A 12,098-nucleotide genomic window follows, 5' to 3' on the forward strand; every position below is an offset into this window, starting at 1 on the left:
CACAGGTGGTCAGAAGAAGTGATACAAAGACAAGCTAAAAACATCGCTGAAGAAGTGTTGTATAGACCCGTTGAGACTGGTTCAAGCTGCCATTCCAACTGGCGGGACATCTCCCACAGAGATATAGAAGAGCTGGAAATTGAGAGGAATGTGAAAAAAACAACAGAAAAGACTAAGGAGACAAACAACCATGCCTGCCCCCACTAACTCCGACTTCATATGCCCAACGTGCAATAAAACTTGTGGATCAAGAATTGGACTCTACAGTCATCAAAGAACACACCGTTAATGAGGAGGGATGTCATCATCGGACTTGATGGACTACCAACCATCAAGAAAGCATGTGTGCGTGTGTCTGTGTGTGTGTGTGTGGGTGCGCATTTCTGTGTATGTCTTAATGAATAAGTTCATTTCTTCATGAGTGCCCCAACCCCCCCCCCCCGTTTGTGGGCATTTACAGCTTCGGCAAAGTTTGCTACCACACATGCATGGCATCATTTCTCAATAGAAGATGGGCTTGAAGGCTGGCCTTTCAGTTTGTTGACAAGATGAGTGTCTCATTTTAGAAAATCACAACTTTTGCATTAGGAAACCCCTAAGAGCTTGTGACTCTACCAATTCATAGGCATATATAAAGCATTACAGATAAGAGATTGAAAAAACCCACTTTCCCTAGTCATCACTGGGAGAAAAAAACAGAGTGTCCCCGTTCTAGCAGCTATTTGCACTTTTTCGCGCAGCAAAACAAGCTCTTGAAGTCGAATTTGTAAAGGACGAAACACTGCTGACTGCTGAGGCCAGCGATGCTGATGCAAGCTGACAGGATCGCATGTTGGTCTGTGTCGCTGATGCCCCACTACACTGCTCTCCTCTCACCCTGCTCCCGGTAGGAGATGGTCAACATACGAACATAGCAGAGCTTTGTATTTAGGCTCATCTTGATCAGGACGACCGTAGCTTTCAAACAACATACTGATGTAATTCTGTATTAGGAATAGGCCACATCCAAAGTGTCGAACTTGTTAAGGGCTTAAAGGAGAGTATTGTATTGCCAAGTTTTAAAGTGTCCCCGTGTGTTTAATGTGTGTGGCTGGTTTACTTCTCCCTCCGCAGCTGAGCAGTTTCCTGTCAGACTTGGCTCATAACAGGGGGGGCGGCGGCGGCGGCGGCGGCAGGAGGGGCATCGCTGTGTGCAGCGTGGCGCCCAATCTCCCGTCAGCGTCGCCCTGCCGCTCAGAGCACAGCCCCTCCCACAAAGTGTCCTGGGAAGGAGAGGAAAACAGGGAGGAAGGGCAAGAAAGAGCGAGAGACGAGAGAGAGGAGGAGTGGGAGCAGAGAGCCTATGAGTTTGAGAGAACACAGAGAGCCAGCAGTCCACAGGGTAAGCAGACTGACGCCACATGTACCACCGACACCTACCTTAGTGCTCATACGACCATGCCTTGTCATGCCGGGAAATCCCAACTGCAAGCACTCGGTGTCACTTAACGGTGGATTAACACAAACAGCACTGCTTTTATTCAACATGTGTAACGCTTTTAAAGCAAACATGTCTCCTGTTTCTGCTCTTATGTAAATCTGGGTACATGCAATAGCAACGGAGTGTGGGGTGTATGCCTTCCACCGCTGTACGACCAATGTATGTTGCTCAGCTGCACACACAGACACACACACACACACACACACACTTGTGTACATGCACACACCAACTCGCACAAAGAATGTGTCTGAACTCTGATCAAAAGGAGACAGATCAATGTGTGCTTGGAGCATGCCGTCTTTGTTGCAGCCATACTGTCAGCCGCACCGAGAGCAAATTTCCCAGTGATCCACGCCTTTTGATCACACACATGAAAGCAAAGGGGCAGAGCGAGGGAGCGTCTCAGGATTACTTCCAAATGCTTTGCTTCTGTTTAAGAGAGCGTGCCGCTACTCTGGATCAGCCCACCGTTTATGCAGATATAGCCGGTCTGGAGCGGTTAGCTCCAGACCGGCCGTCTTTTTTACCTTCACGTAACCCGTCCCGCCTGCCCGTCGCAGAGCGGGCGTGGAAGTTTAAGTCGGCCGAGACAGCGGCGTTTTAAGCCGTCACCTTTTATTAGGCACCAACATTGTCAAATCCATCAGGCGCGGCTTCTCCTGTAACACGACTTCTGTTTGTTTTGCCAAAACATCAGCAAGCACGCATGTAAAAAAACAAATGCATATATATATATATGTATATATATATATATATATTGGGGCGGGGGCACGGAGGCGCAGTGGTTGGTTAACGCGGTCGGCTCATGGCAAGAAGGTTCTGGGTTCGAGCCCCGGGGTAGTCCAACCTTGGGGGTGGTCCCGGGTCGTCCTCTGTGTGGAGTTTGCATGTTCTCCCCGTGTCTGCTCGGGTTTCCTCCCACAGTCCAAAGACATGCAGGTCAGGTGAATCGGCCGTACTAAATTGTCCCTAGGTATGAATGTGTGGGGTGGGGTGGGGGTGGGGGGGGTGTATCTTGGCCCTGGTGGCCTGTCCAGGGTGTCTCCCCGCCTGCCGCCCAATGACTGCTGGGATAGGCTCCAGCATCCCCATGACCCTGAGACCAGGATAAGCCCTTCGGATAATGGACGGATGGCTTTAAATATATATACTTTTTTTGAGGGGGGGGGTCCCCCCTTCTACCCCCAATTGCACTTGGCCAATTACCCCACTCTTCTGAGCCATCGCGGTCGCTGCTCCACCCCCTCTGCCGATCCGGGGAGGGCTGCAGACTACCACATGCCTCCTCCGATACATGTGGAGTCGCCAGCCGCTTCTTTTCACCTGACAGTGAGGAGTTTCACCAGGGGGGACGTAGCGCGTGGGAGGATCACGCTATTCCCCCTCCCTCCCAACCGACCAGAGGAGGTGCTAGTGCAGCGACCAGGACACATACCCACATCCGGCTTCCCACCCGCAGACACGGCCAATCGTTTCAATAGGCAACGGAATAGACCGCCACGCCACCCGGACACCCCGAGTTTATTCATCATATAGAGTCTGTCTACCCAGCAACTGAGAATCTCCAGTCTTTTAAGTCCTCTGTGTGGGACACCATTTTATACTTAAATCAAGCTCTTACAAAAAAAAAAAAAAAAAAAAAAAAAGAGCGTAGTGAACAATTTTTTTTTTGCATCATACGTATCGATTAAAATGCCAATTTCCATCTCAGTGCCGTGGGAAACATTACCCGACAGCAAACACAACCATCATAAATCTCCGCCACTCGTTCATTTTCGTCCCGTGAGCGCTCTAAGCCGCCAGGTGAGGACATTAAAATCCTATCATTTCCCTTAAGCAGCCTGCAGCGGGACTTTCTAGGCTATCAGATATTGATTTGTCCCTGCAGGAAAGAGGGGGGGGGGGTTGATCTGTTATCAATTTGCCTCTGTGGGGTGCTCGCTGAAAGTGAGCCACCGCTTTACCTTTTCCCCGGGAGCCCAGACACACTCACAATTACACACTGTGGAGAAGTCAGCTGTAAATCTGAGGTTAGTCGAGTCATGTGTAGATACCTGGAAGGTTAGTGGTATGGTATCGAGGGATGAGTTACACTCCAGACAATAATACACTCCCTGTGTGTGTCTGTGTGTGTGTGTGTGTGTTCAGCAGAGGTATCTAACATGATGGAAGAGGTGACACGTTTCTCAGACACCACCTCTGAGGTCCGCTCCACCAGTTCCTACACCTCCGAATCCTTCGACGACAACGGTAAGGATAATCACGGTGGCTGCTTTCACCATCGAAATTCTCCAAAACACCCCGGACGCTCATGGAGGTGATGCTGACCTCGTCAAAGCTGACGGCATAACGCATATATTACATCCTCTTTATGGTTTTACCACCTGTCAAAAGTACTGTCACAATCACGGATGGGTAGACTCGCTAGCCCTTGGTGAACGGGTCGGACCCTTTAGTCGACAGGTTAACGTAGTCGCCCGGGGTGCGGGAGACCCGGGTTCGCGTCCCGGCTGTGGCGGTTCCCGGCTGACCCCCGAATTTGCTACAGTATCCTAAATGCAGGCGTCCGGGTGGCGTGGCGGTGTAGTCCGTTGCCCACCAACACGAGGATAGCGGGTTCGAATCCCCGTGTCACCTCCGGCTTGGTCGAACGTCCGTACAGACAAAATTGGCCGTGTCTGCGGGTGGGAAGCCGGATGTGGGGTATGTTTCCTGGTCGCTGCACTAGTGCCTCCTCTGGTCGGTCGGGGCACCTGTTCGGGGGGGGGTAGCGTGATCCTCCTATGCGCTACATCCTCCTGGTGAAACTCTTCACTGTCAGGTGAAAAGAAGCGGCTGGCGACTCCACATGTATCGGCTGAGGCATGTGGTGGTCTGCAGCCCTCCCCGGATCAGCAGAGGGGGTGGAGCTCGGAAGAGTGGGGTGATTGGCCGGGTGCAATTGGAGAGAACAAGGGGGGACGGAAAAAATCCCCCAAGCACCCCCCCCCAAAAAAAGTATTATAATTACATAATACAGGATATATACATATATATATATATATATATATATATATATATATATATATATATATATATATATATATATATATATATCAGTGTGTATAGTAGATTAGCATTCAGCTCTAATGCATTGTGCTTTTAGCAAAAGTGGCTTGGCAGAACCCTGGAAGCAGTGTGGGAGAAGGGAAGGGGCCGATTGCGTGAAAGAGGACAATTCTTTTCATTCTGAAATATCTTCTGAAGCTTAACAGCTTTGCGTTCAGCCCGACCCGTCTTTCTTCCGCTGGACTCATGTAAACATTTCCCCTTTGTTATATAACTGGACACATGCCAGCCAACCACACTGTGTGCGTGTGTATGTGTGTGTCTGTGTGTGTGTGTGCATGCGTGCAACGAATCCAAATCTGTGTTTTGTTCTGTGTCCAATTACCATAGCTTAAAAAGAAAGCAGAACTCCTTGTTAAGATCAAGCTACAAGTGCTTGTATATTAGAAGCCATATGGGAAGTATCTGTTACACACACACACACACACACACAGCATGTGTGTTCTGAACACATGTGCATGGTGACGTGTGAGCCTCCATGTCGTCTGCCCACATCTGGTTCTGGAGACTTCACCTGATTCATAAATGCTGACATTGTCCCATCTTGTTCCTGTCTTCATTTCATCCATCCATCCATTATCCGAACCGCTTATCCTGCTCTCAGGGTCGCCGGGATGCTGGAGCCTATCCCGGCAGTCACTGGGCGGCAGGCGGGGAGACACCCTGGACAGGCCGCCACTCCATCACAGGGCCCACACACACATATATACACACATTCACAGCTAGGGACAATTTAGCATGTGGCCGATTAGCCTGACCTACACGTCTTTGGACTGTGGGAGGAAACCCACGCAGACACGGGAAGAACATGCACACTTCACACAGAGGACGACCCCCCAGGTTGGACTACTCTGGGGCTCGAACCCAGCACCTTCTTGCTGTGAGGCGACCGCGCTAACCACCGCGCCACCGTGCCGACACCGTGCATTGTACCAATGTAGCAAACTCGAGGGGCAGCTGGGAACCGCTGCAGCCGGGGAGGCGAACCCGGGTCTCCCGCACCACGGGCGACTACGTTCACCAGCTGACTAAAGGGTGCGATCCGTTAGCCAACGGGCTAGCAAGTCTACTCATCCGTGGTTGGTACACTACCCCCCCCCCGCCCCTTCGGGAAGCGTATCCCCGCGCTTCAGCACGTCAGCTTCCTCACGCCTCTGGGCGCACACGCTTCTGATGGCCTCACGGTCTCCCCATCCCACTTCTGACACCCGTCTTCACGTCTCCTTTTTTTTACTTCCTTTCTCTCCCCAGCCTCCATAGTGACCGTCATTCGGCTGGTCAACGATGCTGTTGATAGTGCTGAAAATGAAGGTATGTAGAGAAAAGGAGGTGTTTTGTAAAGAATACTCTGCCTCTGTGTCTCCCCTTCGCTTTGGAGCTCGCCAGGCTCCTTTCCCGTCGCTGTTCGCTGGTGTAGCACAGCGACGGCGGATAATAATTGCAGCTCTGCCAGGACTGAACGATCTCTTTCTTTCCCCGAGTTCCTGCTGCCCGCCGTGTAAGATCTGACGCGGGATCTCGTTGTGCCTCGATTTTTCTCTTTTGTAATTCTTGTCTGTTGTTCTTGTTCTTGTTTCCCTCCGCCTCTGCAGCGCCGGCCGTGGACAGAGAGCGGTGTCACGACAGCCCCGGTGAGTGAGTTACGGCCTCGTAATGAATTTCTTGGTTAGATACCTCAAAAACATCCCCCGTAATCCCTCAATAACATGCCGCCTCGCTTCACTTTGTTACTCTGAAAGAGAGTAACAAAGGCGCAATTTCATTTCGCTGTGTTCCCTGTGTACCTTTGTCCATCCTGTCACCACGCACACTATCTGCACAGTTCATGCAGTCTACTTATTTTATAATATCAGCCGTGATGACCCGGAGGCAGAGAATTATGGTTCTGTAACCTATACGTCACAGTGCTGTTTCTGCTTTTGCATGTGATTAAAGGGATGTGGCGCTTGCGCTGCGTTTGGTGAGAAAGGGCTATGCCTGTTGTGTGCCATGGTGCTCATAATACGCTAGGTAGCTGCCACCACAGGGACAATACACATGGCACATCACCTCCGCCAAAGCCGAGCCGTGGCGTGCCGGTAGGCGATACGGCCGGAAAATCTACAGCACCTGATTTTCATTGAGCGTAGTTTCCTTTTCTAGTTTCACGCTCCAGCCTTGGAGGCAAGATGTGTATCTGGGCTTATTCCTAAGCCTGTTTCTTTTGGCTTCCTCATCCGTGGCGTCTTTCCATGGCACAATGAGCACAGCAAAATAAGCGGACAACGGAGTTTTGTGCCACGGCACCTGCGCGGGTCTCAAACGGCTGCTGACGAACTTCAGAGGAAAAATTAGTCCCCGGCCTGTGTCTGCCCCTACGTCCCAATCCTTGGCTTTAACCCAGCCCAGCTCGAACTTGCGCCAAGTTAATGATAGTTCTTCTCTAACTGACAAAGTTAAGCTTCACCCAGAGAGACACTTTGAACCACAGGGGTCTGTCTCTTAATGGGTAATAAATGACTTATTCTGTGTTTTCCACGCAGGCTGGTTGAAGAATTACTTTCCCCGTATGTTTCTGAGTCCTTAATTGTTTCCGCTAAATTCAAAAGCTTTGTTATAGTGACACATGTATTCCACATCGTCGAATAACTCGAAGCCAGTCTTCAGCGAAGATCAACCGTGTTCTGACAGGGTGTGTCGTGCCGACTCCTTAATGCAGGAGACGTGACTATCGGGTCTTCAGGAAACCGGATGATGCTGTGGGCTGACGGCAGCAAATAAGGGATTGCCCCAATGCTGAATAAAAACCTGGATGACTCCATCTGACCAAGTTTCGTTCAATTAATCCTCTTCCTCAACGCTATCTCTTTTTAGCTTGAGAAACTGCTTGAGCACACCTCTCTGCTTCCTCCTGCTCCAGATGTGTCACTCCTTTCTAAGACTGTTGCTTTCTTTATATGCAAGTTTAATTCTACCAAGATCTAATCATCCAAAGCCCTGTTCGATCAGTTCTATTAATTCTAAAACAATTTCAAATCCATTTCAGCAAATCAGCTAGTGTGGTCAAAAAGACCTTTCTTATATTAAAATACATTTATTGCAGATGCTGCTGGAAATAGGAATGGCGACAGGCCTGGGCGAAAGTCCATGAATACTGGGATGACATCCAACACTTTACCTGTGCCCCCATCCATAGGGTTAGGTTGTGTCAGGAAGGGCATCCGACGTAACATTTTGCCAAATCAGTATGTGGATTGATAAGACCCTACCAGATCGGTCGAGGCTCCATACCGGATGGGTCGAGGCTCCATACTGGATCGGTCGAGGCTCCATAATGGATGGGTCGAGGCTCCATACCGGATGGGTCGAGGCTCCATAACGGATGGGTCGAGGCGCCATACTGGATCGGTCGAGGCTCCATACCGGATCGGTCGAGGCTACATACTGGATCGGCTGAGGCTCCATACCGGATCGGTCAAGGCGCCATACTGGATCGGCTGAGACCCCATACTGGATCGGTGGAGGCTCCATGCCGGATCAGTCAAGGCCCGGGTTAACAACAGCTGCCATTGGTACTGTGCCCTCACAGGGTATTGATGGAAACTATAAAATCCTCTGTGGCGACCCCTGAGAAACAGCGAGCAAGCTGAAAGAAGAAGAAGAAGACGACGAAGACGACTGCTGGAAATAAGATCCGAAATTATTTCCATGAGTTTGCATGCGTTTGTATATATTTATGTATACATTACATTGTGTGTGTGCATGCATATGTATGTGAGTGACTGTTAGTGTGTTTGCCTGCCTTTGTGTGTCGAGGTGCACACTGTGGAAACAGTGTCTATGAGCTGGACATCCGCCAGACCTTCTCTGCTTCTGTCGAAATGCGTTTCTGCCGTGTTGTAATTCACCATGTCTCTCTGCATTTAATTTTCTCTATGAGGGGGGGTTTCATCTTCAACCCCCCCCCCCATCCCCTTGGGGCGTTTGCTTTCTTTTCCGTTTTCATTGACAGTGAGTCATCATCACCTGCGGTGCAGGGATGAGATTTGTGTCAAGTTCGTCAAAGAGTACATTGTGGATTGTAAGCATGTTATTTATCTATTTCCCCCTGCCGTCTCCTTAACAATCTCTTCACCGATGTAGATTCATACCTGCGGCATGAGAGCATGTAGTATAAAGTGCTCCTTAATGTTGGTGGTTTGTTTAAGGCAGTACAGAGGCTACGGAGGTGTTGAGCTCATCCTCAACAACAAACATCTATCCACACGCCGTCTGCCTGTGTTTGGTATGAGTGTTGAGGCGTACGCTGCGTCCCACGTAGAGTTTGACCTCTCTGTCGCCTAACATTTCATCAATATGACATGTTTTTTTTCCCACACAAAGCTGATGAAGTTAACCCTGAATTACGAAACCTGCGTGACCTAGTTAGTAGGCTGTGGTGGGAGTGCTGTGTTATGCGGCATAACCTACTCTATACACTTTACCTTCTGTCCCTCTCTCAACAGCTTGGATCCTATTGTCTAAAAGGAAGTTTTGGACCTTATCACGTCAGTCCCTCCGGTCACTACGTCTAACAAACTAATTCAGCTCCGCCAACTGGCTTATCTCCGAAAGATAGCGTTCTGATGATTGCTGTCATTTCGAAAGTGAAGTGATTTATAGAGTTGATATTGTGTGCAGCACCGTCTATAGGCTCATCCTGAGGGAACAGATAACCAATCTGACTCCCATATTACGACACATATTGAACAACCGCTGCCTTTGGTTTTTCATATTACACGTGTCTGAATGAGAACTATATTCATTCAGAGATTTGGCAGCCATGGTTGGTCCACTAGGCAAGACCTGTGGCTTTCATTTCACAATCTTATACAGGGATTTCCTAGCTTGGAACTGGCTGTACCTGAATCCCCCATCTATGCTATGTTTACTCACACCCATCTCTATCCCGCCTCAGTCATTACATTTTCTGACCTCATTGTCAGCTGAAAATAAGATAGTTCTCACTGATGCCTTTCCTAAAACCTTAAAGGATGTTTGATTTTCTTAGTCCTTTCTGTCCACTTCTCTCTAGCATACCACCGGGAGTCTTCCAGTCGCTCTTCTAGCTGGTTGTCACCGTCACGTCTGCGGCCCCCACAGCTGGAATCCCAGTTTGACATCAGTGAGAACCCCCAGGCCATCAGACGAGGAGGCAGCACACACTCACTCCAGCTGGACTACAGAGTAACGGACTACACCGGGGATGGAGGCCGAGATCAGGGCCACGAGGCTGGGCGGAGGATCTTCCAGTGGGAGAGGAATCAATCTGGGGAGTGGGAGAGGCGATGCCCGCTGAAAAAAGATGAAAGCAAGGGACGCAGTGGGAAGGAAAAGTCCTCAGGCATCAGAAGCAGAAACACAGGGGCACGTGAGGACCACAGAGACCATCAGCAGTTGCACGACCATGGAAGCTGCGAAGACAACTCCTCACCCGTCTATGAGGAGTATCGAGAGGCCGCACAGCAAAACCAAGATCCCGACAGCCTATATGACACTCTGCCCCCAACTCGCCGGGCCTATGAAGGATACCCGCCCACCCCTCCAGGCCTCAACCTGCACCCTGCTCAGCTTCTGCCCCCGCTGCGAGCTTGGGAAGGACAGATAGAAGAGTGGAGGGAATCAGGGGAGGATCATGGAGAACTTGGCTCCAGAGGCCTAGAGGGTTCTGGGGACGAGCTGGAGAGACTCCTGAATCTGGTCTCCCTTAGGGCCAGAAGAGCCACACGCATAAACAGAGCCTCAACTGGATCAGAGCCCACAACAAGCTGGGCCGATTTTTGATGACCTTGCTAGACACTTTAAAACAAAACAGACTCGATATTTCTTTATACTCAGTCCGAACAGAGGGATAAACCTTCTCTGGTGATACTTGACATTTAATAATATATAACTCAGTGGTTCATGATCACAATGAAACCACGTGAAAACGAAAGTAAAGCAATTAAAGAAAAGCTTCACAATTTTATCACTTGGTAGGATTAGCCAAACTGAAATAAATGCTGATACAGCAATCCACTGGCTAATTGAGAGGATAGGATAGTAGGAGGAAAGAAAGGCACGATATACTGAAATCCTATCACATGTTGCACATAAGGATAAGCTGAGAATGACTGTGTATCAATACCATAATATTTAATATAACAGGTACAACTGGTGCAGTGATTATTATAAAAATAGAGACTATTTTCTCTTACTTTGTGATATAGTTCAAAAATACTTCCAAGCGTCTCTTATTTATCAGCATGGTGCTGATTGTTCTGGAGAACACCGCTACCATGCCCCAGACTTAGTGTCAGTATTGCCAACAAGATTACAAGCCCAGGATATTGTGATTATTTAATGTATTTACTGGACCATTATTTATTTACGTAGCCTATTTATTCATCTAGTGATCCATGACCCAGCTTGTAGCAGAAAGCATTGGGACTCTGGTTACTCAATGTTAGTAAGTCTACTCAGAATTCTTAGTTTGATGACATACCATGTAGTACAACACCATGGAGAAATGTATTGTGTCAGCACTTCGGGCTCAGTACTTCTTTCTTCTTTGTTATTTTCTTGCACCAAGCCCACTTCAATGCACCCCGTATTCAACCGCATTTGGCTAACCTCCATATGTGCATACACAATACACAATATGTTTTTACTTGTTTCAGCTAAACTAAACTTTAATCAGCATTTTAGACAAAAGCTATTGTACATTTCCTGTTCCTGAGGTCCGGTTGAGGAAAAATTGCTGATTGAGGGATGGCGATTTCACAGCTGATTTCATTATATTTTTATTGTTTTATATATATATATATAGTTTTTTTTTTAAAACTTTTTTTGTTATAATAGCAGGGGTCGACTTTAAGAAAAATGTCTAGTAGTACATGGGGCAACTAGAGACTCATTTTGAAGTCGTCCCTCAAGAGCTGAAGTCGCCACAAAACTGAGCCAAACCGCCACTGCGAGGGTGTCAATATTTTATTTACAGTAGTAAATGGTGTTTGTTTGCTTAGCTGTTTTTTTTAATGGAGTCAAGCAACTAAATAAAAGTTGATACATGATATGTACTATATGATATATATGATGACACAAGCACCAGTTGAATGACTTTCGTCAAATAATCGGCTGAACCAACTGGAAGACAAGGGTGACACTGTCGGAAACCATCTCAATTCAACGACAGCACAGATTACAAACTGGACTTCACAAGTAGGGTGCCAATGTTGTTCTCTATGTTCTGGGGGCAAAGCGGCATGTTTTATTGGAAACAATTGCATGATTTGGGCAGCAAGTTTAGCTCGTTTCTCGGCTGAGGACTGGCTGAATTTATTGCATGAGATCACAATTTATTTAACCAGAAATCAAAGCTTGGGACGTGACAGGAAACGTGAGCGCATGACAACCCAGAAGTTGAAATGACATAATAGGGAAAACTAGAGGTGGTTATATTCCTACCAGAGAGGGAATATGCATTTATTTCTCCATTGACCATCATTTCAGA

General features: G+C 48.3%; 1 protein-coding gene across 1 annotated transcript in view; it reads left to right on the top strand.

Annotated features, from left to right (window-relative positions):
- Positions 1-10,390, top strand: part of LOC130116428 (protocadherin Fat 3) — a 128,015-nt gene extending 117,625 nt beyond the window's left edge. Inside the window, 6 exon segments of the mRNA XM_056284339.1 lie at positions 1,114-1,381; positions 3,632-3,730; positions 5,840-5,899; positions 6,181-6,219; positions 8,580-8,648; positions 9,642-10,390. Coding sequence (XP_056140314.1) covers positions 1,114-1,381; positions 3,632-3,730; positions 5,840-5,899; positions 6,181-6,219; positions 8,580-8,648; positions 9,642-10,390 — 1,284 coding nt within the window.
- Positions 10,391-12,098: the final 1,708 nt, after the last annotated feature.

Source organism: Lampris incognitus, chromosome 8 (assembly GCF_029633865.1).
Source record: "Lampris incognitus isolate fLamInc1 chromosome 8, fLamInc1.hap2, whole genome shotgun sequence".
In the NCBI taxonomy this organism is placed as follows: domain Eukaryota; kingdom Metazoa; phylum Chordata; class Actinopteri; order Lampriformes; family Lampridae; genus Lampris; species Lampris incognitus.